At 42.7% G+C, this 27,952-nt stretch overlaps 1 protein-coding gene across 1 annotated transcript in view; it reads left to right on the top strand.

Annotated features, from left to right (window-relative positions):
• LOC106576899 (RPE-retinal G protein-coupled receptor) overlaps nucleotides 1-27,548 on the top strand; it is a 50,565-nt gene extending 23,017 nt beyond the window's left edge. Inside the window, exons 4-7 of the mRNA XM_014154437.2 lie at nucleotides 16,168-16,321; nucleotides 18,040-18,157; nucleotides 26,049-26,162; nucleotides 26,651-27,548. Of these exons, the coding sequence (XP_014009912.1) occupies nucleotides 16,168-16,321; nucleotides 18,040-18,157; nucleotides 26,049-26,162; nucleotides 26,651-26,794 (530 nt within the window). The 3' untranslated portion in view covers nucleotides 26,795-27,548. The remainder of the gene's footprint in view (nucleotides 1-16,167; nucleotides 16,322-18,039; nucleotides 18,158-26,048; nucleotides 26,163-26,650) is intronic.
• Nucleotides 27,549-27,952: the final 404 nt, after the last annotated feature.

Here is a 27,952-nt window from a genome sequence, read left to right on the forward strand (position 1 = left end):
TTTGACACCCACCAAGTGGCAGTATTTTCACGGCCGGATAGAAAACGTACCCGATTTAATCTGGTTACTACTCCTGCCCAGAAACTAGAATATGCATATCATTAGTATATGTGGATAGAAAACACTCTAAAGTTTCTAAAACTGTGTGAATGGTGTCTGTGAGTATAACAGAACTCATATGGCAGGCAAAAACCTGAGAAGATTCCATACAGGAAGTGCCCTGTCTGACAATTTGTTGTCCTTCTGTTGCATCTCTAGCAAAATTACAGCATCTCTGCTGTAACGTGACATTTTCTAAGGCTTCCATTGGCTCTCTAAAGCCGCCAGAAAGTGGAATGGGGTGTCTGCTGTCTCTGGGCAAAGAACAGCAGCAGAATTTGTGAGTGGTCAGCCTGAGGACAGTGAGACTGAGATGCGCTTTCACGAGACTACTCCATTTTTTTCTTTCAGCCAACGTTGCCCGGTTGGAATATTATCGCTATTTTACGAGACAAATCGCATAAAAATTTATTTTAAACAGCGTTTGAAATGCTTCTAAGTACGGTAATGGAATATTTTGATTTTTTTTGTCACGAAATGCGCACGCGCATCACCCTTCGGATAGTGACCTGAACGCACAAACAAAACGGAGCTATTTGAATATAACTATGGATTATTTGGAACAAAAGAACATTTGTTGTTGAAGTAGAAGACCTGGGAGTGCATTCTGACGATGAACAGCAAAGGTAATCCAATTTTTCTAATAGTAATTCTGAGTTTAGGTTGTCCCAAACTTGGTGGGTGTCAAATTAGCTAGCCGTGATGGCCAAGCTATGTACTCAGAATATAGCAAAATGTGCTTTCGCCGAAAAGCTATTTTAAAATCGGACATAACAATTGCATAAAGGAGTTCTGTATCTCTAATTCTTAAAATAATTGTTATGTATTTTGTCAACGTTTATCGTGATTAATTTAGGAAATTCACCGGAAGTTTTCGGTGGGTATGCTAGTTCTGAACATCACATGCTAATGTAAAAAGCTGTTTTTTGATATAAATATGAACTTGATTGAACAAAACATGCATGTATTGTATAACATAATGTCCTAGGAGTGTCATCTGATGAAGATCATCAAAGGTTAGTGCTTCATTTATGTCACGTCCTGACCAGTAATAGGGGTTATTTGTTATTGTAGTTTGGTCAGGACGTGCAGGGGGTATTTGTTTTATGTGGTTCGGGGTGGTTGTGTGTTTAGTGGTGTGTTTGATTTATTATTCCGGGGTTTTGTTCTATGTTAATGTATTTCTATGTTTACTCTAGTTCTTTGTATTTCTATGTTTAGTTTATTGGGGGTTGAACCCTCAATTGGAGGCAGGTGTTTTCTCGTTGCCTCTGATTGAGGGTTCTATAAATAGGTATGTGTTTGTTTAAGTATTTGTGGGAGATTGTGCTGTGTATAGCTTTGTGCCTTAACGGCCTGTTAGTAGTCGTGTTTTTTTTGTGTACGTGTTGTTTTGGTTCACCTTCTTATCCATTTAATAAAAAGAAGATGAGTGCACATTTCTCCGCTGCGTCTTGGTCCACTTTACCCTACGACAACCGTGACAGAATCTCCCACCAACCAAGGACCAAGCAGCGGGGTAAGGAGCAACGGGAGAATCATATGGACTATCGGGAGTTTTAGATGTGGGAGGAGATTTTGGCCGGAGAGGGCTCATGGAGGAAGTCTGGTGAGGACCGGGAACGCTACTGGGGAACACGGCTGGCGTTCAAACCGGAGAGGCAGCCCCAATATTTTTTTTGGGGGGGGCACATGGACAGATCGGCGGACCCGAGGATGGAACCAGAGCCAGTCGGGGTAAAATTGGAGGTGAGCGAAGCAGAGACTATTAAGGAGTTGATGGGAAAATTGGAGATGAAAACTATGAGATAGCTACTGTGTTGGTGTATTAGGCACGACATTCGCCCTACAGAGCGTGTCCGTAAATTGATGTCACCTGAGTCAGCTCTACATACGTGTCCTGAGGTGCGTGCTAGCCGGCTGGTGAAGACAGTACCAGCACCACGCACCAGGCCTCCAGTACATCAGCCCAGTCAATATGTCCTGTTCCCACTCCACGCACTAGCCCTGAGGTGTGTGTCTCCAGTCTGATACCTCCAGTACCAGCACCACGCACTAGGCTTCCAGTGCATCAGCCCAGTCCAGGATGTCCTGTTCCCGCTCCTCGCACTAGCCTTAGTGTGTGTGTCCCTAGTCTGATACCTCCAGTACCAGCCCCACGCACTAAGCTTCCAGTGCGTCAGCCCAGTCCAGGATGTCCTGTTCCCGCTCCTCGCACTAGCCTTAGTGTGTGTGTCCCTAGTCTGATACCTCCAGTACCAGCTCCATGCACAAAGCTTCCAGTGCGTCAGCCCAGTCCAGTACGTCCTGTTCCTGCTCCCTGCTCTAGCCCTGAGGTGCGTGTTCCCAGTCTGGTACCTCCACTACCAGCCCCACGCATCAGGCTTCCAGTGCATCAGCCCAGTCCCGAACTTCCGGCGACAGTGCCTCGTCCAGAACTTCTGGCAACAGTGCCTCGTCCAGAACTTCCGGCAACAGTGCCTCGTCCAGAACTTCCGGCAACAGTGCCTCGTCCAGAATGTCCGGCAACAGTGCCTCGTCCAGAGTATCCGGCAACAGTGACTCGTTCAGAGTGTCTGGAACCAAGAGAGACAGCCCACTGTCCGGAACCAAGAGAGACGGCCCACTGTCCGGAACCAGGAGAGTTGCCCTACGGTCCGGAGCTCCCAGAGTCGCCCTACGGTCCGGAACCGAGTGAGTCGCCGTTCAGTCCGGAACCGATGGAGAGACGGCCTACAGTCCGGAACTGAGTGAGACGACCTACAGTCCAGAACCGGGTGAGTCTGCCTACAGTCCGGAACCGAGTGAGACGGCCTACAGTCCGGAACCGAGTGAGTCTGCCTACAGTCCGGAACCGAGTGAGTCTGCCTACAGTCCGGAACCGAGTGAGTCTGCCTGCAGTCCGGAGCTGAGTGAGTCTGCCTGCAGTCCGGAGCCGAGGGAGTCTGCCTGCAGTCCGGAGCCGAGTGAGTCTGCCTACAGTCCGGAACCGAGTGAGTCTGCCTGCAGTCCGGAGCCGAGTGAGTCTGCTTGCAGTCCGGAACCGAGTGAGTCTGCCTGCAGTCCGGAGCCGAGTGAGTCTGCCTGCAGTCCGGAGCCGAGTGAGTCTGCCTACAGTCCGGAACCAAGTGAGTCTGCCTACAGTCTGGAGCTTCCAGAGTCGGCTTACAGTCCAGAGCTCCCAGAGACACTCTACAGCCCTGAGCATTCAGCAGGGGTGGACAAGTTGGGTGGGGGAAGTAGACCTGAGCCTGAGCCACCTCCAGTATAGGTTGGTTGGGTAGGGGGGGGTGTAGCACAGGAGCCGTCGATGACGGCAGCCACCCTCCATTCCCTCCCTTTAGTTTAGGGGATTTATTTTTGTATTATTATTTTTTGTTTATTTGTGTGTGGTGCATCCGGGGTCTGCACCTTTGGGGGGGGGGGGGTACTGTCACGTCCTGACCAGTATTAGGGGTTATTTGTTATTGTAGTTTGGTCAGGACGTGGCAGGAGGTATTTGTTTTATGTGGTTCGGGGTGGTTGTGTGTTTAGTGGTGTGTTTGATTTATTATTCCGGGGTTTTGGGCACTGTTCTATGTTAATGTATTTCTATGTTTAGTCTAGTTCTTTGTATTTCTATGTTTAGTTTATTGGGGGTTGAACCCTCAATTGGAGGCAGGTGTTTTCTCGTTGCCTCTGATTGAGGGTTCTATAAATAGGTATGTGTTTGTTTTAGTATTTGTGGGAGATTGTGCTGTGTATAGCTTTGTGCCTTACCGGCCTGTTAGTAGTCGTGTTTTTTTGTGTACATGTTGTTTTGGTTCACCTTCTTATCCATTTAATAAAAAGAAGATGAGTGCACATTTCCCCACTGCGTCTTGGTCCACTTTACCCTACGACAACCGTGACAATTTAGCTGTGTTTTGGGTATTTGTGATGCATGCTAGTTGCTTGGAAATGGCTGTGTGTTTTTTTGTGTCTATGTACTCTCCTAACATAATCTAATGTTTTCCTTTCGCTGTAAAGCCTTTTGGAAATCGGACAACGTGGTTCGATTCAGGAGAAGTGTATCTATAAAATGGTGTAAAATAGTCCTATGTATGAGAACTTTGAATTATGACATTGTGTGGTTTTAAATTTGCCGCTCTGATTTGTCACTGGCTGTTGAATAGTGTGGGACGATTGAGGTTAAAGGCACAGTCAACTTATTGTATGTAAACGTCTGACCCACTGGAATTGTGATAAGGTGAATTATAAGTGAAATAATATGTCTGTAAACAATTGTTGGAAAAATTACTTGTGTCATGCACACAGTAGATGTCCTAACCAACTTTCCAAAACTGTTGTTTGTTAACAACAAATTTTTGGATTGGTTGAAAAACAAGTTTTAATGACTCCAACCTAAGTGTATGTAAACTTCCGACTTCAACTGTAGTCTCGCTCTTGTTATTTCACTGCTTAATTGCTTTTTACTTTTATCTCTTATTCTTATCTGTATTTTTTGAAACTGTATTGTTGGTTAGGGGCTCATAAGTAAGCATTTCACTATAAGGTCTACACTTGTTGTATTCGGCGCGTGTGACTAATCAAATTTGATTTGGTTTAAATATGTACCTGGCTGGGTATCTACTTTTCACTGACAGTCGCAACTCAACGATACTCTGCCCATATTGCGCGCTGCCTTTCCTTCCGACTGAAAGCAATGTGATAAAATAAAATTGGGGAAGAAGATAATGATCCTCTGTGGCCAAATCATAGTTTAGGAGCCTATTTTGATAGATTTTACTCATTTCTGTAAAGACTAATAGGCTAATTAGGCTATATAATTTTGGTCATTTATTTCGATTTAGTTTACCCTAGCCTTATGGACATGTCACCTATAAATGGGATTATAGGCGTGTGTGTCTTCTCGAAATAAACAAATGAAATAGGGCCTAGGCTAAAATACAGCACAGTAAAGCAGAACATTTATACGATTTTGTTTCATAATCTAAAACTGTAGAACAACATCTATCCTGTAAAGTCCACAAAGCATATATATAAACAGTACCAGTCAAAAGTTTGGACACACATACTCATTCAAGGGTTTTTCTTTATTTTTACTATTTTCTAAATTGTAGAATAATAGGGAAGACAAAACTATGAAATAACACATGGAATCATGTAGTAAACAAATCAAAGTATATTTCAGATTCTTCAAAGTAGCCACCCTTTGTCTTGATGACAGCTTTGCACACTCTTGGCACTATCTCAACCAGCTTCAAGAGGTAGTCACCTGGAATGCTCTTCCAACTGTCTTGAAAGAGTTCCCACATATGTTGAGCACTTGCATCACTTTCCTTCTTGTTCAAATAGCACTTACACAGCCTGGAGGTGTGTTTTGGGTCATTGTCCTGTTGAAAAACAAATGATTGTCCACTAAGCGCAAACCAGATGTGATGGTGTATCGCTGCAGAATGCTGTGGTAGCCATGCTGGTTAAGTGTGCCTTGAATTCCAAATAAATCACAGACAGTTATCAAAATAAAATTCTCAACTTAATTGAGCCGACAAAAGAATAGCCTGTCTTCTTGGCACCAGCGGAGAACATCGGCAATATCCCCGGTGAGTGAGCACGCACTGCGCATATTCACTCTTTATCATTGTTGGGTCAGGGGCAGAACGACAAATTTTTTACTTGTCAGCTCAGGGTTTCATTCTAGCAACCTTTCGGTTACAGCCCCAATGCTCTAACCACTAGGCTACCTGCCGCCCCACACTTAACCAGCATGGCTACCACAGCATTCTGCAAAACACCCCCAAACCATCACACCTCCTCCTCCATGTTTCACGGTGGGAACCACACATGCGTTGGTCATCCATTCACCTACTCTGCGTCTCACAAAGACATGGCGGTTGGAACCAAAGATCTCAAATTTGGACTCATCAGACCAAAGGACAGATTTCCACTGTTCTAATGTTCATTGCTCGTGTTTCTTGGCCCAAGCAAGTCTCTTATTGTTGTCCTTTGGTAGTGGTTTCTTTGCAGCAATACGACCATGAAGGCCTGATTCATGCAGTCTCCTCTGAACAGTTGATGTTGATGTGTGTGTTACTTGAACTCTGTGAAGCATTTATTTGGGCTGCAATCTGAGGTGCAGTTAATTGCAGATTAAGGCTGGTAACTCTAATGAACTTTTCCTCTGCAGCAGAGGTAACTCTGGGTCTTCCTTTCCTGTGGCTGTCCTCATGGAGTCAGTTTCATCATAGTTCTTGATGGTTTTTGTGACTGCACTTGAAGAAACTTTCAAAGTTCTTGACATTTCCCGGATTGACTGACCTTCATGTCTTAGAACCTCTACGGGATCGGTGTCCTCCCGTGGGACGGTTGAGCTAACGTAGGCTAATGTGGTTAGCATGAGGTTGTAACTAACACAATTTTTTCCCAGGACTTAGTCATATCTGATATGGGCAGAAATCTTAAATTGTTGTTAATCTAACTGCACTGTCCAGTTTACAGTAGCTATTACAGTGAAATAATACCATTCTATTGTTTTTGAACTTGAAAATGTATTAATAAACCAATTAGGCACATTTGGGCACTCTTGATAAAACATTTTGAAGAGATATGCAATGGTTCATTGGCTCAGTCTAAAACTTTGCACATACACTGCTGCCATCTGGTGGCCAAAATGTATATTTTGTCTGGGCTGGAATAATACATTATGGCCTTTCTCTTCATTTCAAAGATAATGGTACCAAAAAAAATTATCTTTTACCTGGTCTGATGTGTTATATTGTCCTACATTATTTTCACATTTCCACAAACTTCAAAGTGTTTCCTTTCAAATGGTATCAAGAATATGCATATCCTGGCTTCAGGTCCTGAACTACAGGTAGATTTGGGTATGTCATTTTAGGCGAAAATTGAAAAAAGGGTCTGATCCTTAAGAAGTTTTTTAAGAACGCATTCTTATTTTCAATGACGGCCTAGGAACGGTGGGTTAACTGCCTTGTTCAGGGGCAGAACGACAGATTTTTACCTTGTCAGCTCGGGGATTCAATCTTGCAAACTTACGGTTAACTAGTCCAACGCTCTAACAACCTGCTTTACATTGCACTCCACGAGGAGCCTGCCTGTTACGCGAATGCAGTAAGAAGCCAAGGTAAGTTGCTAGCTAGCATTAATCTTATAAAAAACAATCAATCAATCATAATCACTAGTTAACTACACATGGTTGATGATATTACTCGTTTATCTAGCCTGTCCTGAGTTGCATATAATCGCTTAGGTACACATTGCTCCAACCATAAACATCAATGCCTTTCTTAACCTGTTGGGGCTAGGGGGCAGTATTTTCACGGCTGGATAAAAAAACGTACCCGATTTAATCTGGTTACTAATCCTACCCAGTAACTAGAATATGCATATACTTATTATATATGGATAGAAAACACCCTAAAGTTTCTAAAACTGTTTGAATGGTGTCTGTGAGTATAACAGAACTCATTTGGCAGGCAAAACCCTGAGACATTTTCTGACAGGAAGTGGATACCTGATGTGTTGAATTACCTTTAAGCCTATGCCATTGAAACACACAGGGGTTGATTAATGTTTTGGCACTTCCTTTGCTTCCACTAGATGTCACCAGCCTTTACAAAGTGTTTTGAGTCTTTTACTGTGAGATCTGACCGAACAAGAGCCATGGAACGGTGATGGCCGATTAGACTCTGGCGCGCGAGTTCATGTTGGGTACCCTCGTTCCAATACGTTATAAAAGAGAATGCATTCGTCCACCTTGAATATTATTCATGTTCTGGTTAAAAAAGGCACTAATGATTTATGCTATACAACGTTTGACATGTTTGAACGAACGTGAATATATTTTTTCCCCTCGTTCATGACGAGAAGTCCGGCTGGCTTAGATCATGTGCTAACAACACGGAGCTTTTTGGATATAAATGATGAGCTTTTTTGAACAAAACTACATTCGTTATGGACCTGGGATTCCTGGAAGTGACATCTGATGAAGAGAATCAAAGGTAATGGATTATTTACATAGTATTTTCGATTTTAGATCTCTCCAACATGGCCCTTTGTCTGTATACTAAAGCATATTTTTCTGGGCGCAGTGCTCAGATTATTGCAAAGTGTGATTTCCCAGTAAGGTTATTTTTAAATCTGGCAAGTTGATTGCGTTCAAGAGATGTAAATCTATAATTCTTTAAATGACAATATAATATTTTACCAATGTTTTCTAATTTTAATTATTTAATTTGTGGTGCTGACTTGACTGCCGGTTATTGGAGGGAAACGATTTTTTCAACATCAATGCCATAGTAAAACGCTGTTTTTGGATATAAATATGAACTTGATAGAACTAAAAATGCATGCATTGTCTAACATAATGTCCTAGGAGTGTCATCTGATGGAGATTGTAAAAGGTTAGTGCATCATTTTAGCTGGTTTTATGGTTTTGGTGACCCTGTCTTTGAATTGACAAAACATTACACACAGCTATTGTCAATGTACTCTCCTAACATAATCTAACTTTATGCTTTCGCCGTAAAACCTTTTTGAAATCGGACAACGTGGTTAGATTAAGGAGATGTTTATCTTTCAAAGGGTGTAAGATAGTTGTATGTTTGAAAAATTTGAATTTTGACATTTATTTGGTTTCAAATTTGCCGCTCTTGAAATGCACCTGCTGTTGATAGGGTGCACCACGGGTGGCACGCTAGCGTCCCACATAGCCCCAAGAAGTTAAAATCAATACACAAGTATATATTTTTAAACCTGCATATTTAGTTAATATTGCCTGTTAACATGAATTTCTTTTAACTAGGGAAAATGTGTCACTTCTCTTGCAAACAGAGTCAGGGTATATGCAGCAGTTTGTGCCACCTGGTTCGTTGCGAACTGTGAAGACTATTTCTTTCTAACAAAGACAGCCGACTTCGCCAAATGGGGGATGATTTAACAAAAGCACATTTGCGAAAAAAGCACAATCGTTGCACGACTGTACCTAAGCATAAACATCAATGCATTTCTTAAAATCAATACACAGAAGTATATATTTTTAAACCTGCATATTTAGCTAAAAAAAATCCAGGTTAGCAGGCAATATTAACCAGGTGAAATTGTGTCATTTTGCGTTCATTGCACGCAGAGTCAGGGTATATGCAACAGTTTGGGCCGCCTGGCTCGTTGCGAACTAACTTGCCAGATTATTACGTAATTATGACATAACATTGAAGGTTGTGCAATGTAACAGGAATATTTAGACGTAGGGATGCCACCCGTTAGATAAAATACGGAACGGTTCCGTATTTCACTGACAGGAAAAACTTTTTGTTTTCGAGATGATGGTTTCCGGATTCAACCATATTAATGACCTAAGGCTCGTATTTCTGTGTGTTATTATGTTATAATTAAGTCTATGATTTGATAGAGCAGTCTGACTGAGCAATGGTAGGCAGCAGCAGTCTCGTAAGCGTTCATTCAAACAGCACTTTCGTGTGTTTGCCAGCAGGCCTTCGCAATGCATTGCGCTGTGTGACGGCCCCGAATGTTTCTGAACCGTCTCAGTGCTTCTCCTTCCAATAGGGCGCTTTCCCTTTAATTCCCAATTAAATAGCCAGCATCACCTGCGCAAAAGTGGGGTTGTGATAGAGACGTGAATGAGGATGTGTTCAACCCTCAGTTCAGAAGCTTCTCTCTTCCGTTTGTTGTGTTGCTTTAAAAGTGTGCTTTGTGTAGCCTAATAGCAAATCTACCCAGGATTGGATCCACTCTTTGCATCCGTGGACTACTCCTCCGTTGTTTTTCGTGGCCTTTCTCCGCTGGAGATCATTCGGCGGATTGGCTTGTCTGACTGACCGACTGACTACAAACTTTTGTATACGGTATTTCATTTGTTTTGGTGTGATGTATACCGTGATGATTTATGTAGTTAGTTGTAGTTGAGGATTTACTAAGATGTGATACGCTTTATAGTTGTGGTAGAATATTTGTTATTATGATTGTATGATTGACACTGGGTTTACGCTACACTGGGATGAACGGACAAACATTGCGTGACTAAGGTCACTTGAGTTCCCTGAACTTGTTTACCGGGCTGGACTCTTTTTAGGCCCGAGGTACAGGACATTTCTGGAGGAACCAGAGCTGTTTAAAGCTCATTATTGTTATATTGTTGTGTGTGATCATTTATGTTGTTAATACAACCACGCAAAAGAATACAGTTGTTTTGTAAGTTCTTTTCAATGTTTTAAGGGTTTATGAAAAGTGTATTTCCATCCTGACTTTTACATGAGTCCTTTGTATTGGTGTAGACTTGACGGACCAGATGGGACTCATTCCCTCCCAAACTAAAAGGAGAAACCAAGATTTTCTCTGGTAGGCACAATCTACCTGGCACCCCTGTAAATGATAACCTCAAGTCAAAACCGTTACAGATGTTTATGACTTCAAGCCTGTCAACTCCCAAGATTAGGCTGGTGTAACCGATGTGAAATGGCTAGCTAGTTAGCCGGGTGCTCGCTAATAGCGTTTCAAATGTCACTCGCTCTGAGACTTGGAGTAGTTTTTCCCCTTGCTCTACATGGGTAACGCTGCTTCGAGGGTGGCTGTTGTCGATGTGTTCCTGGTTTGAGCCCAGGTAGGAGCGAGGAGAGGGACGGAAGCTATACTGTTACACTGGCAATACTAAAGTGCCTATAAGAACATCCAATAGTCAAAGGTATATGAAATACAAATCGTATAGAGAGAAAAAGTCCTATAATTCCTATAATAACTACAACCTAAATTTTCTTACCTGGGAATATTGAAGACTCATGTTAAAAGGAACCACCAGCTTTCATATGTTCTCATGTTCTGAGCAAGGAACTTAAACGTTAGCTTTCTTACATGGCACATATTGCACTTTTACTTTCTTCTCCAAAACTTTGTTTTTGCATTATTTAAACCAAATTGAACATGTTTCATTATTTATTTGAGGCTAAATTGATTTTATTGATGTATTATATTAAGTTAAAATAAGTGTTCATTCAGTATTGTTGTAATTGTCATTATTACAAATAAATAAAAAATAAAAAAAATTGTCCGATTAATCGGCATCGGCTTTTTTGGCCCTCCAATAATCGGCATTGGTATTGGCGTTGAAAAAGCATAATCGGTCGACCTCTACCTCACACCCTGACAAGACGAGTTGTGCACCAGGTGGTGCCTGTAGAGGGAGGGGTACTGTCACATCTGCTCCTGCCACACCCCCTAGTGGTCATCCGGTGTCTGCTTTACCTGCAGCCATTCTCTCTCTCTCGACGTTGAGACTGATGTTTGTGGGTACTATTTAATGAAGCTGCCAGTTGAGGACTTGTGAGGTGTCTGTTTCTCAAACTAGACACTCTAATGTATTTGTCCTCTTGCTCAGTTGTGCACCGGGGCCTTCCACTCCTCCTTCTATTCTGGATAAAGCCAGTTTGCACTGTTCTGTGAAGGGAGTAGTAAACAGCGCTGTACGAGATTTTCAGTTTCTTGGCCATTTTGAGCCTGTGATGGAACCCACAAATGCTGATGCTCCAGATACTCAACTAGTCTAAAGAAAGCCAGTTGTATTGCTTCTTTAATCAGAACAACAGTTTTCAGCTGTGTTAACATAATTGCAAAAGGGTTTTCTAATGATCAATTAAAATGAATTAGCTAACACAACGTGCCATTGGAACACAAGAGTGATGGTTACTGATAATGGGCCTCTGTACGCCTATGTAGATATACCATAAATAATCAGCCGTTTCCAGCTACAATAGTCATACATTGTATTTTTGATCAATTTGATGTTATTTTCATTGACAAAAAATTTGCTTTTCTTTCGAAAAACAAGGACATTTCTAAATGACCCCAAACTTTTGAACTGTAGTGTATGTATGTTTGTGTGTGTATGTATGTATATGTGTGTGTATGATATATATATATATATATATATATATATATATATATATATATATATATATATATATATATATATATATATATACACAGTATATAAATATATATATTGTTCTTATATTTGTTTTACTTTCATCCCCGGTAAGTACCTGCATTAATTAGGCCCTGTATGTGGCCAAAAACTGGCCAATGGGAAGCATTTTGTTTTGTTGTATTTCAAGCAAATAGTAAACCAATATTAACCTCTATGGGCTAGGTGGGACGGTAGCCGTGGTGCACTCCATCAACAGCAGGTGCATTTCAAGAGCGGCAAATTTGAATCCAAATAAATGTCAAAATTCAAATTTTTCAAACATACAACTATTTTACACCCTTTGAAAGATAAACATCTCCTTAATCTAACCACGTTTTACGATTTCAAAAAGGTTTTACGGCGAAAGCATAAATTTAGAGTATGTTAGGACAGTACATTTACAAGAGTTGTGTGTAATGTTTTGTCAAGTCAAAGACAGGGTCACCAAAACCATAAAACCAGCTAAAATGATGCACTAACCTTTTACAATCTCCATCAGATGACACTCCTAGGACATTATGTTAGACAATGCATGCATTTTTAGTTCTATCAAGTTCATATTTATATCCAAAAACAGCGTTTTACTATGGCATTGATGTTGAGGAAATCGTTTCCCTCCAATAACCGGCAGTCAAGTCAGCGTCACAAATTAAATAATTTAAATTAGAAAACATTGGTAAAATATTATATTGTCATTTAAAGAATTATAGATTTACATCTCTTGAACGCAATCAACTTGCCAGATTTAAAAATAACCTTACTGGGAAATCACACTTTGCAATAATCTGAGCACTGCGCCCAGAAAAATACGCGTTGCGATACAGACTAGACGTCATGTTGGGGAGATCTAAAATCGAAAATACTATGTAAATAATCCATTACCTTTGATTCTCTTCATCAGATGTCACTTCCAGGTATCACAGGTCCATAACGAATGTAGTTTTGTTCAAAAAAGCTCATCATTTATGTCCAAAAATCTCCGTCTTGTTAGCACATGATCTAAGCCAGCCGGACTTCTCGTCATGAACGAGGGGAAAAAATATATTTCCGTTCGTTCAAACATGTCAAACGTTGTATAGCATAAATCATTAGGGCCTTTTTTAACCAGAACATGAATAATATTCAAGGTGGAAGCAATAGGAAGTGCCAAAATATTCCTCAGCCCCTGTGTTTTTCAATGGGATAGGTTTAAAGGTAATACAACACATCAGGTATCCACTTCCTGTCAGAAAATGTCTCAGGGTTTTGCCTGCCAAATGAGTTCTGTTATACTCACAGACACCATTCAAACAGTTTTAGAAACTTTAGAGTGTTTTCTATCCATATATAATAAGTATATGCATATTCTAGTTACTGGGTAGGATTAGTAACCAGATTAAATCGGGTACATTTTTTTTATCCAGACGTGCAAATGCTGCCCCCTAGCCCTAACAGGTTAACCATGTTGAGCTTAGACCTAATTCAAGACAAGGATCAACATGAATTGTATTATATTACCCTTATCTCTTCTCATTCTTTGGGTATGTCGCAGATGGAATTTGTGATTTGAAACCATAAAATCTGTGGAATTACCTCCAATAAAACAAAATACAGCAACAATTGAGGAAATATGAAGACAACCCTTAAAGGTTTTATTATGAACACTTTGTAACGCCCTGGCCATAGAGAGGGGTTTTTTGTTCTTTATTTTGGTTAGGCCAGGGTGTTACATTGGGTGGGCGTTCTATGTTATTTTTCTATGTTTTTGTATTTCTTTGTTTTGGGCCGTGTGTGGCTCCCAATCAGGCACAGCTGAAGTTCGTTGTGGTTGATTGGGAGTCACACATAAGTGCATGTTTTTTTGGGTTTTGTGGGTAATTGTTTCTGTCATTGTGTTTCACCTGACAGGACTGTTTGGCTGTCGGTTTTTCTTGTTTTGTTTGTAGAGTGTTCTTCCTTAATTAAATATGATGAACACTAACTCCGCTGCGTTTTGGTCCACTCTCTCTCACGACAGTCGTTACAGAATTACCCACCATACCAGGACCAAGCAGCGGAGGATATCTGGCGAGGACCGGGGAACACGGCTGGTAAGGGAACCCGAGAGGCAGCCCCAATAAAACATTTTTGGGGGGGCACAAGGGCAGTTTGGCGGGGCGAGGATGGAGCCCCAGGCCAGCTCCCCGCACTAGCCCTGAGGTGCGTCAGCCCAGTCTGACTCGGCCTGTTCCCGCTCCCCGCACTAGCCCTAAGGTGCGTGTGCCCAGACTGGCACATCCTGTACCAGCCCCATGCATCAGGCATCTAGTGCGTCAGCCCAGCCTCGCCAGTCCGTAGCCGCCAGAGCCGCCTGCCAGTCGGGAGCGGCCAGAGCCACCCGCCAGTCGGGAGCCGCCAGAGCCGCCCGCCAGTCGGGAGCCGCCAGAGCCGCCCGCCAGTCGGGAGCCGCCAGAGCCGCCCGGCAGTCGGGAGCCGCCAGAGCCGCCCGCCAGTCGGGAGATGCCAGAGCGGCCCGCCAGTCGGGAGCTGCCAGAGTGGCCCGCCTGTGCGGAGCTGCCAGAGTGGCCCGCCTGTTTGGAGCTGCCAGAGTGGCCCGCCTGTTCGGAGCTGCCAGAGTGGCCCGCCTGTTCGGAGCTGCCAGAGTTCCCCGCCTGTTCGGAGCTGCCAGAGTGGTCCGCCTGTTCGGAGCTGCCAGAGTGGCCCGCCTGTTCGGAGCTGCCAGAGTGGCCCGCCTGTTCGGAGCTGCCAGAGTGGCCCGCCGGTCCGGATCTGCCAGAGTGGCCCGCCGGTCCGGATCTGCCAGAGTGGCCCGCCGGTCCGGATCTGCCAGAGTGGCCCGCCGTGCCGGATCTGCCAGAGTGGCCCGCCGTGCCGGATCTGCCAGAGTGGCCCGCCGTGCCGGATCTGCCAGAGTGGCCCGCCGTGCCGGATCTGCCAGAGTGGCCCGCCAGCCGGGCGCTGCCATCGCCGCCCGCCAGCCGGGCGCAGCAAGGGACACCCGCCAGCCGGGCGCAGCCATCGCCGCCCGCCAGCCGGGCGCAGCAAGGGACACCCGCCAGCCGGGCGCAGCCATCACCGCCCGCCAGCCGGGCGCAACCAGGGTCGCCCGCCAGCCGGGCGAAGTCAGGGTCGCCCACCAGACCTTCGGCGCGGCCAGGTGCACCACCTAAGAGGGCGACGCCAAGGGTGTGGCAGAGGCCAGGTCCCGCACCTGAGCCGCCGCCGTAAGAAGGCCCACCCAGACCCTCCCCTTCGTGTCAGGTTTTGCGGCCGGAGTCCGCACCTTGGGGGGGGGGGGTACTGAAACGCCCTGGCCATAGAGAGGGGTTTTTTGTTCTTTATTTTGGTTAGGCCAGGGTGTTACATTGGGTGGGCGTTCTATGTTCTTTTCCTATGTTTTTGTATTTCTTTGTTTTGGGCCATGTGTGGCTCCCAATCAGGCACAGCTGAAGTTCGTTGTGGTTGATTGGGAGTCACACATAAGTGCATGTTTTTCCGTTGGGGTTTTGTGAGTAATTGTTTCTGTCATTGTGTTTCACCTGACAGGACTGTTTGGCTGTCGGTTTTTCTTGTTTTGTTTGTAGAGTGTTCTTCCTTAATTAAATATGATGAACACTAACTCCGCTGCGTTTTGGTCCACTCTCTCTCACGACAGTCGTTACACACTTCCTCAGAGATTCCCTCTTGTCCTGCCCTACCAAAAATGTACATGTTAAAATCACAGTAATACAATAATTACACAATAACACATTTTATTGTAACACGTAAAACATGCATTCCACTGGTCTGTGCGTTCACAGCTAGTTTGAAGTACATTTTTAGTTCCTAAATATATGTAAAATGTGACATGACATTTGTTTATTTTATGAATGTGTTGTATATCTGTCTAGTCCTGGAAAGCAATGGGGGTGAGGGGATATTTCATATTTACATTGGAATGGTGGAGAGTAACGGTGTGTGTTGTGCTCATAGAAATCCAATAATAAGAATTTATTTCTCAGAGCACAGCACACACCTTTACTCTCCCTCTCCATTCAAATGGGAAAAATACATTATTGAAATAGAATCTATTCTAATCATTGTATTTCTATGGTTGTGCTTCTCATCAGGGACAAAGCTACAGTGGAGCAGTGCCATCACTCTGACTATCTTCATCTGGCTGTTCACCGCCTTCTGGTCCGCCATGCCCCTCATCGGCTGGGGAGAGTATGACTATGAACCCCTCAGAACCTGCTGTACTCTGGACTACAGCAAAGGAGACAGGTAACGAACACACCCACATACCTGCACACACACATGGACTACAGCAAGGGAGACAGATAAAACACACACATCTTCACAAATGGCAAAAATACAGATTGATGGGCAGACAGACATACGCACGTACACACACACAAATACACAAAAACATGGCCTACAACAAGGGAGACAGGTCATACACACATACAAATCAGAAATACATTACTGTTCAAAAGTTTGTGGTCACTTAGAAATGTCCTTTTTTTTTAAAGAAAAACACATTTTCTGTCCATTAAAATAACATCAAATTGATCAGAAATACAGTGTAGACATCGTTAACCTGTTGGGGCTAGGGGGCAGTATTTGAACGGCCGGATAAAAAACGTACCCAATTTAATCTGGTTACTACTCCTGCCCAGTAACTAGAATATGCATATAATTGTTTGATTTGGATAGAAAACACCCTAAAGTTTCTAAAACTGTTTGAATGGTGTCTGTGAGTATAACAGAACTCATTTGGCAGGCCAAAACCTGAGAAGATTCCAAACAAGAAGCGCTCTCTCTGACCATTTCATGGCCTTATTGATCATCTCTAACAAAAACAGGGGATCTCTGGCATGACGTGACATTTTCGAACGCTCCCATAGGCTCTCAGAAGGCGCCAGAAAGCTGAATCGTGGCTTTGCAGCCCATGGCTGAAAAACAGTTGCGCATTTTGATAGTGGTCGATCTGAGGACAATGGGACGGGGCGCGCGTGCCCGAGTCGACTCCATGTTTACTTTCTCTCTCTTTCTCTCTCTCGCTCCTGCCACACCCCCTAGTGGTCATCCGGTGTCTGCTTTACCTGCAGCCATTGTCTCTCTCTCGACGTTGAGACTGATGTTTTGTGGGTACTATTTAATGAAGCTGCCAGTTGAGGACTTGTGAGGTGTCTGTTTCTCAAACTAGACACTCTAATGTACTTGTCCTCTTGCTCAGTTGTGCACAGGGGCCTCCCATTCCTCTTTCTATTCTGGTTAGAGCCAGTTTGCGCTGTTCTGTGAAGGGAGTAGTACACAGCGTTGTACGAGATCTTCAGTTTCTTGGCAATTTCTCTCATTGGAATAGCCTTCATTTCTCAGAACAAGAATAGACTGACGAATTTCAGAAGAAAGTTCTTTGTTTCTGGCCATTTTGAGCCTGTAATTGAACCCACAAATGCTGATGCTCCAGATACTCAACTAGTCTAAAGAATGCCAGTTTTATTGGTTCTTTAATCAGGACAACAGTTTTCAGCTGTGCTAACATAATTGCAAAAAGTTTTCTAATGATCAATTAGCCTTTTAAAATGATAAACTTGGATTAGCTAACACAACGTGCCATTGGAACACAGGAGTGATGGATGCTGACATTGGGCCTCTGTACACCTATGTAGATATTCCATTAAAAAATCAGCTTTTTCCAGCTACAATAGTCAATTAAAACATTTTCAATGTCTACACTATTTCTGATCAATTTGATGTTATTTTACTGCACAAAAAATGTATTTTTCTTTCGAAAACAAGGACATTTCTAAGTGACCCCAAACTTTTGAACGGTTGTGTACATCATTGCCAAAACCTTCAGCCCTGCCATGTCTATCAACCTTAGTACAGTACATGGTTTTCAGAGTATTGTCTCTTTCTGTAGTGTAAAACATCCATATTGGCTCCCCATATACACTTGTTTCATAGCATCCTCTGTTCTCTCTTCTCCTAAACAGGAACTATGTGTCCTACCTCATCCCCATGGCCATTTTCAACATGGCCGTACAGACCTTTGTTGTCATTACCTCCTACAAGTCCATCGGCCAGAAATTCAAGAAGACCGGAAACCCCAGGGTAAGAAGTGTTAACCTGTTATGGCTAAGGGGCAGTATTTTCACGGCTGGATAAAAAACGTACCCGATTTAATCTGATTATTAGTCCTGCCCAGAAACTAGAATATGCATATAATTATTAGCTTTGGATAGAAAACACTCCAAAGTTTCTAAAACTGTTTGAATGGTGTCTGTGAGTATAACAGAACTCATTTGGCAGGCCAAAACGTGAGAAGATTCTGTACAGGAAGTACCCTGTCTGACCATTTCTTGAACTTCTTTGCCATCTCTATCCATTACAAAGGATCTCTGCTCTAACGTGACACTTCCTACATCTTCCATAGGCTCTCAGAGCCCGGGAAAAACCTGAATGTCGTCATTCCAGCCCCAGGCTGAAACACATTATCGCCTTTCTCAAGTGGCCGATCAAGGGACTGTGGGCTTAGGCGCATGCACTGGCCGCCCCCGTCTTTGTGTTTTTTCCTCTGTTTACCGAAAAGGAGATTCCCGGTCGGAATATTATCGCTTTTTTACGAGATAAATTGCATAAAAATTGATTTTAAACAGCGGTTGACATGCTTCGAAGTACGGTAATGGAATATTTAGAATTTTTTTGTCACGAAATGCGCCTTGCGCGCGACCCTGATTTACCATTTCGGATAGTTTCTGGAACGCACGAACAAAACGCCGCTATTCGGATATAACGATGGATTATTTTGGACCAAACCAACATTTGTTATTGAAGTCGCAGTCCTGGGAGTGCATTCTGACGAAGACAACAAAAGGTAATCAAACTTTTGTAATAGTAAATCTGATTTTGGTGAAGGCTAAACTTGCCGGGTGTCTAAATAGCTAGCCTGTGATGGCTGGGCTATGTACTTAGAATATTGCAAAATGTGCTTTCACCAAAAAGCTATTTTAAAATCGGACATATCGAGTGCATAGAGGAGTTCTGTATCTATAATTCTTAAAATAATTGTTATGCTTTTTGTGAACGTTTATCGTGAGTAATTTAGTAAAGTGTTAGTAAATTCCCCGGAAGTTTGCGGGGGGGTATGCTAGTTCTGAACGTCACATGCTAATGTAAAAAGCTGGTTGTTGAAATAAATATGAACTTGATTGAACAAAACATGCATGTATTGTAAAACATAATGTCCTAGGTGTGTCATCTGATGAAGATCATCAAAGGTTAGTGCTGCATTTAGCTGTCTTCTGGGTTTTTGTGACATTATATGCTAGCTTGAAAAATGGGTGTCTGATTATTTCTGGCTGGGTACTCTGCTGACATAATCTATTGTTTTGCTTTCGCTGTAAAGCCTTTTTGAAATCGGACAGTGTGGTTAGATTAACGAGAGTCTTATCTTTAAAATGGTGTAAAATAGTCATATTTTTGAAAAATTGAAGTAATAGCATATCTAAGGATTTGAATAACGCGCCACAGGATTCAACTGGCTGTTGAGTAGGTGGGACGCAAGCATCCCACCTAGCCCATAGAGGTTAACCTCTTACATCTAGACGTTCCGCTAGCGGAACACCTGCTCCAATATCCAATGATGGGCGTGGCGCGAAATACAAATTCCTCTAAAATGTTATTACCTTTGTTGTCTTCGTCAGAATGCACTCCCAGGACTTCTACTTCAATAACAAATGTTGGTTTGGTCCAAAATAATCCATCGTTATATCCAAACAGCGGCGTTTTGTTTGTGCGTTCTAGACACTATCCTAAAGGCTAAATAAGGGTGAGGAGCATGGCGCAATTCGTGACAAAAGAATTCTAAATATTCCATTACCGTACTTCGAAGCATGTCAACCGCTGTTTAAAATCAATTTTTATGCCATTTTTCTCATAAAAAAGCGATAATATTCCGACCGGGAATCTGCGTTTAGATAAACAGACAAAGGAAAAGAAAGCATTCAGTCGAAGCGGCACGCGCCTAAGCCCATAGTACTCTGAGTGGCCACTTGCCAAAAGCGATAAAGTGTTTCAGCCAGAGCCTGCGTCGATATCATTCAACTTTTTCCCGGGCTCTGAGACCCTATGGAAGATGTAGGAAGTGTCAAGTTATTGCACAGATCCTGAGTCTTCAATAAAAAGAGCCAAGATGAAACACTACCTCTCAGACAGGCCACTTCCTGCTTGAAATCTTCTCAGGTTTTGGCCTGCCATAGGAGTTCTGTTATACTCACAGACACCATTCAAACAGTTTTAGAAACTTTAGGGTGTTTTCTATCCAAAGCCAATAATTATATGCATATTCTAGTTACTGGGCAGGAGTAGTAATCAGATTAAATCGGGTACGTTTTTTATCCAGCCGTGTAAATACTGCCCCCTAGCCCTAACAGGTTAACTCGAAATAACACAACGACAAGGTTCCAGTTTAACAACGTTTACTAAACCGTATTAGCACACTACATGGTTGCCATTGCCAGGTTCATCAACAACGAGACTGCTGCGCAGGCCCACTAATAACAGAGTGATAGCCTGTAATAACAGAAATATAGGGATACTTAAAACTTAACATCCTCCCACTTTTCTTTAAAGGCAAATAAAACATCAACAACATAATTAAATGTCCAAGTATTATTCAAGTCCCCCATCACACAAAATCTGCTGGATTCTCTGTGCTTGAATAAGTTCCTTGATGCTGCTAATCTCAAGATGAAGTCTTCTCCGTGACAGACTTGGTTGACTTCACAGCATCAACTAAGGAGTAGTTGTCAGTGACACAAATTACAGGTAGAATGTGCTGTTTTGTCTCACCAGTGGTAAGCTCTGAGAACAGAGTTGCAAGAAAAAATAGCATTGTCATTTCCATCCGCAAGAGAAAGTGTTTCTCCAGCAAGTGTGCTTCGGACAACCCTTCTGATCCTTTTTGACTGCCAACAGATAGGTGAGAATCTTCCTCCTTCACCCATTAACACGATTAGATGTCCACCTTGTGTGCCTTCATTTGTAAGGTTCCCTAAGGAAGCATCACTGAAGACAATTAGTTTCAGAAAGTCATCTTTTCCAACATGCTGAAACTTTAGTCACTTGTTGTGATTTCAGTTTACGAACAACTTTGTTTGCCTCATGAATGGTTTGTACAGTTGTGTGTTTTGTGTTGGATGCCAAGTTGCAGCCATCGAACATTACATCAGGTCTGCTCTGTCTGGCAACCCATAGAATTTAACCTATTTTTGACCTCAATTGATCAGCTTCAATTCCACAGAGAGGAATTCCTTTGTACGGCTCTTGAAGAATCCATGTGGATAGGTTGAAGATTCTTGATATAGCTCTCTTGTTGCATCAGTATTGTTCCATCAAATGTAATAAACTCTATGCCAACATAACAAAAATGATCATGCTCCTCACGGCCGACCTGGAAAACAGCTTTGAGGTGTGGAATCACAGTTGTAGCAAAGGTCTGTGAGCGACCCCAGATGAAGTCATCAACATGACAGGCAAGTACTCCAGTCACATTGCAGTCTTGATCAAGCCAATAGAAGACTGCAAGATCCACTTGTAACATGTTTCCACCTGTACTCAGCATTGTTGCCTTGACTTTGTTGTACCAGTAGAGTGATGCATCTGCCAGGCCATACACACACTTTTTTAGTTTCCACAGTGTTCCTTCGCTCTTAGGTCGGATGTGAATGTCCCTTGACAGCTCTGTTCCCTGCAAAAAATGCAGATATGATGTCTATGGGATGAAGTTTCCATTTTTTTCTGGCAGATCACTGTCATCAGCAGTCTGAGTGACTGAGGCACATGTCGGTGAGTCTTTTGCGAGTTCTTTAGCAGCCAGCTCCTCAAAATCTCTAGGCACTAGACGTGCTTTTGTCACTATTCCAGTTAAGGATCCTTTAAGGGTACACACCCACCTTGTTGAGACACATTTTTGGCCAATGTCTTTGACTTCATCAAACACTCAATTTTTCCTCCAATTACTGAGCTCATCTAGCTTAGCTGGGTCAAATGACACGTCCTTTGTTTCAAATACATCATCATTTTGAATGTAATTTTGTTTTTCTTGATTTTCCATTGGTTCAATTCTGAGATTATCTACAAGTGACAAGACAGCTGACCCTGTTGTACCAGAAAGTGTAGCTGGTTCAGAGTACTGCAAGTTGTACCAGTTCTGGTGTTTTCCTTTGGCTTTTCCTGCTCGTCCAATGACGATTACTGTATGTGGAATACTACTTATTTAACAGTTTGTCAAGTTTTCAGATTGGAACAACCATGTTGTCTTAACACATGTGGCTGTTGTTGAATATTTTCCTAATTTGAACGCTCAACAGTATTACCTGTGGCATGGTTGAAAGTGTTTTCTCCATTTCCTGTGTCAGTTTCAGTGTCCATATAATTGGATGCGACATCTGGTAGGTTTGTGTCTGTCCTCATAAAAATGAACAAGTTAAACTAACAGAGGAAAATGTAAACACAGAGATAGAGCAGTGTAACATTACACTGTTTTCAAACGAATCTGCTTCTGATACTGAGATCTTTATAGTTGAATCCTTAGGATCTGCTGTGATTGATACTGCATGTACACACACAGTGTGTGGTGCAAAATGCCTTGATCGCTATGTCAGTGAACTAAATATGAAAAAAGTACAAATATGATTTAAACACCAAGCAACAGAGCTTTAAAATTTGGAGAATCATCCAAATGCATATTATTAGTAGATTTGGATAGAAAACACTCTGAAGTTTCTAAAACTGTTTGAATGGTGTCTGTGAGTATAACAGAACTCATATGGCAGGCAAAAACCTGAGAATAATCCAAGCAGGAAGTGGAAAGTCTGAGAATTGTAGTTCTTCTTTTGATTCTCTATCGAAGCTACAGTGTCTGTGGGGTGACGTTGCACTTCCTAAGGCTTCCATTGGCTGTCTAAAGCCTTCAGAAAGTGGTTTGAGCATTCTCCTGTCACTGGGCAGATAATAGGAGCTCAGTTACTGAGTGGTCTGCCTGGCAACAAAGGGATTGGATATGCGTGGTCACGCGAGCACGCCGTTCCTTCTTTTTCTTCTTGAATGAATATGCTATTGTTCGGTTGGAATATTATCGCAATTTTACGTTAAAAATACCATAAAGATTGATTTTAAACAGCGTTTGACATGCTTCTAAGTACGGTAATGGAACATTTTGACTTTTCGTCTCTCGTTCCGCACTCGCGCGTTATGCCTTTGGATAAGTGATCTGTACGCACGAACAAAACAGAGGTATTTGTACACAAATATGGATTATTTCGAACAAAAACAAAATTTCTTGTGGAAGTAGTGCATTCTGACGAAGATCAGCAAAGGTAAGAGAATATTTCTAATACTAATTATTTAGGTTTAGGTTGCCCCGAACTTGGCGGGTGTCTGAATAGCTCACCGTGATGGCTGAGCTATGTACTCAGAATATTGAAAAATGTGCTTTCTCCGTAAAGCTATTTTAAAATCTGACACAGCAGTTGCATCCAGGGGTAGTCTATCTATAATTCTTTAATGGGGGACTGTTCGGCCCGCCTTTTCCTGTAGTCCACCATCAGCTCCTTTGTCTTGCTCACATTGAGGGAGAGGTTGTTGTCCTGGCACCACACTGCCAGTTCTCTGACCTCCTCCCTATAGGCCGTCTCATCGTTGTCGGTGATCAGGCCTACCACTGTTGTGTCGTCACCAAACCTAATAATGGTGTTGGAGTCGTGTTTGGCCACTCAGTCGTGGGTGAACAGGGAATACAGGAGGGACCTAAGTACACACCCCTGAGGGGCCCCAGTGTTAAGCATCAGCATGGCAGATGTGTTGTTGCCTACTCTTACCACCTGGGGGTGGCCCCTCAGGAAGTCCAGGATCCAGTTGCAGAGGGAGGTGTTTAGTACCAGAGTCTTTAGCTTCGTGGGCACTATGGTGTTGAATGCTGAGCTGTAGTCAATGAACAACATTCTCACCTTTTGTCCAGGTGAGAGAGGGCAGTGTGGAGTGTGCTTGAGATTGCGTCATCTGTGGATCTGTTGGGGCGGTATGCGAATTGGAGTGGGTCTAGGGTGTCCGGGAGGATGCTGTTGATGTGAGCCATGACCAGCCTTTCAATGCACATCATGGCTACAGACGTGAGTGCCACGGAGCGGAAATCATTTAGGCAAGTTACCTTCGCTTCCTTGGGCACAGGGACCATGTTGGTCTGCTTGAAACATGTAGGTATTATAGACTTGGTCAGGGAGAGGTTGAAAATGTCAGTGAAGACACTTGACAGTGTACACGATGGGCATCATTCAGTGATAATACATCATTCACAAGTGAAAGACATGTTATCTATGCCCTTAAATAGCGAATGGAGGACGCTTTTTCCATTATTCATTTTCATGCCAGCCAGGTAGGCTATACTCCTGTTGTAAAGTGAAGCAATGTGCTTAATATTAGCAAAGTTGAGGAATAAATATAGTAGGCCTAGATTATAGAAACCTGATGGGATCCTCCTCCTTTTTAATAAAGGCCATCAAAACTCTGAGTGAGAAAACAATGTCATAGCCTATAGAAATGTTGCGCAACATGAGCTCATGGGCTCTCATGAAGTGTTTAATTTGATTTTCGATTGCATTGATGTCAGAGTGATTAGAGGGACAATAGAGTGCTGAGTACCAGGAAGTTAGCAAGTTTGGTAGGTTACTAATGACCATCAGCAACATCAGAGCTTGACTAAACGGTCACGTGGAATTTGACTGCGGTCATGAATCACGACTGCCCGGTGACCATAACATCCCTAGGTCCCACGAGACTGGAGGGACTGAATCAGGTTGCCTCTCCCTCTATATGTTGCATAAGCCAATTACTCACGGTGGTGTAGCTAGGACTTACACTGTGCTAGCCGGAGCACAACGACGTCTATGCTGCAGGAAACAATGAACTCTTCTCACTAAGGCAGCACTGTTACTGTTATGTAACCTTCAAATAGCATCACACACACAGACATTCTCGCGCTCTCGCTCTCTCAGATAAGCTTTATTAGCATGAATGATAAAGCCACTGTTGCTAAAGCAAAGTGAGATAATGACAACAACAATAACAGTAAAAAAATAAATAACAGTAATACTGATTATAGAAAGGGGAAAACATATATGTTCTCTCTTTGTCTCTCTCTGTCTCTCGCTCTCTTGCTCTCTCTCATACATACACACACACACACACGGCCGTACTTTCAAAGAGTGTCCAATAACTCAAATGCACAAATCACGCCATTATTACTTTGGAAACACAAAACACAGAAAGCAGAGCCCCCTCTCCTCTCAGATGCCCCAGTGTTGGGTTTCTGCTAGGAAGGTCTACAACACTGTAAACAACCACGTCATTAACATTCCTGTATGGATACAAAGGTTGTATACATGGTAAGTGGCATTGCAGTCTTTGCATCATTTGTACTCAAAAAGAACACATACTCTAACAAAACTGTTAACCCTAAGTATAGTGTAGTATGAGTATGAAACATGGGATTACTCTGAATGGTCAGTGAACAATGTTTTACTGTGTACGTGTTTTGGTGCATTATGTCTTTGTTTACAAGCAGAACTCTGAGTTGAGTTGATTATGAAATGATCGTAAGCCAGATATTGTGTTTTTATCCCAGCCGTTATCCCAGGCTTATGACCAGGTCGTCACATGCATGTAAGCCCCATGACCCGAGACGTTTTTTTGCTATTTCTTCCAATATTCATTGTCGAACAGTAACAATCCTTTCTCTCTCCCTCCCTCTCCTCTTTTCTTTCACCCCTTTCCTCTCCTTCTACTTCCCCTTACACTGTTCTCCCTCTCCTCTCTCTCTCTAATTAATTCAAATGGCTTTATTTGAATGGAGAGTGTAACCACATACATTACCAAAGCAAACATAGAGGAACCTATTAAATCAATGGTGATGGAAATAAGTAATAACACTGCCCTCTCTCTACAGTTCAACACTGCCACTCCCCTGAAGACATTTTTGTTCTGCTGGGGACCCTATGGAGTCCTGGCCTTTTACGCTGCTGTTGAGAATGCCAACCTGGTCTCTCCCAAGATAAGGATGGTGAGGACAATACACACGTGCGCGCACACACACACACATGTGCACACACACATGCGTGCGCGCACACACACACATCTAATCTAACAGTAGACCACATATAGATTTCTCAAGGTCATATTACTTTGTGTATGCCAAAAGTCTTTTAAACCATTTACCAAATACACAAACACCCTAAAGCAAATACAATACTATGGGTTTCTGTGTAATATAGTAGCCATTAATTGCACTGCTTGATGATCTAACTAATGGTCCTTTGGTCCCCAAAGGGGCCATTACACTACTTGTGTAGTGCAATGGCCCATGCAGGAATCAAGCTCACAACTCTGGTGTGCCAAATATCATACTCCAACCGAGTCAATCAAGCCCTCTATATATATCTGTATTTTATCAAAATTGCTGTAAAGTACTTTGACACAAATGTGTACCACCTTTTTGAACTTGCCAGTACTGAGACATTGACATTGCTCTGTTTGGCTTTGTGTTTGTAGCTGGCTCCTATTCTGGCAAAGACCTCTCCCACCTTCAACGTTTTCCTGTATGCCCTGGGCAATGAGAACTACAGAGGAGGCATCTGGCAATTCCTTACTGGGGAAAAGATTGAAGTGCATCAAATTGACAACAAGTCCAAATAAACTAAGCATGCGACAATCACATACACATTTTTTTTATTTATTTAACCAGGCAAGTCAGTTAAGAACAAATTCTTATTTACAATGACGGCCTAGGAACAGTGGGTTAAACTGCCTTGTTCAGGGGTAGAACAACAGATTTTTACCTTGTCAGCTCGGGGAGTTGATCTAGCAACATTTCGGTTACTGGCCCAATGCTCTAACCACTAGGCTACCTGCCGCCCCAAACAACATGTCCTTGTGGTTTTCTAACAGGTACGAACGTAGTCATGGATTCATTCATGTCAATGGACCTGGACTTCACCTTATTGTATTTGTGTGTGTGTGTGTGTGTGTGTGCATGTGTGTAAGTGACATTTTAGTCAGGGGTTAACGTGAAGTGATGTTGTGGTGTTTGTTGTGACATTGGGATGTATTTTATGTTCACATTGTCATGCCCTGATCTGTTTCACCTGTCCTTGTGATTGCCTCCACCCCCTCCAGGTGTCGCTTATTTTCCCCAGTGTATTTATCCCTTTGTTTCCTGTCTCTCTGTGCCAGTTCGTCTTGTATGTTTGTCAAGTCAAACAGCGTGTTTTTCCCGTTCTCCTTTTGCTATTCTCTTTTTGATAGTCCTCACGGTTTTGACCCCTGCCTGACTGGACTACTTTCCCACCTGCCTGATCCTCCTGCCTGCCCTGACCTTGATTCTGCCTGCCCTTCAGTACTTTTTGAACTCTGAACTGGTTTTGACCCTTTTGCCTGTCCACGACCATTCTCTTGCCTTACCCTATTGGATTATTAAATATTGTAAGACTCCAACCATCTGCCTCCTGTGTCTGCATCTGGGTCTCGCCTTGTGTCATGATACACACTCTAGTTTAGGATGGGATGTTTGCAGTAGATACATCATGTCCACGGCTCCTACGTTGTTCAGTGTTGTGAAAATGTTAAGCTTTAAATGATAAGCAGTTGTTACAGTTATTACATTTCAAGCCTGTTGTCAGACTTGGGCAAAAAATATATTATTCAAAATTAGATATTAATATTTTATATTATTATATAAATTATAAATTTCTGTCCAGCTAAAATAGCCTACAACATATTTCATCTCCATGGACTAAAATAGATAATTTGGTAACACTTTACTTAAGTCTGCAGGTATAATGATTAATTCCCGTC

Source organism: Salmo salar, chromosome ssa18, assembly GCF_905237065.1.
Source record: "Salmo salar chromosome ssa18, Ssal_v3.1, whole genome shotgun sequence".
In the NCBI taxonomy this organism is placed as follows: domain Eukaryota; kingdom Metazoa; phylum Chordata; class Actinopteri; order Salmoniformes; family Salmonidae; genus Salmo; species Salmo salar.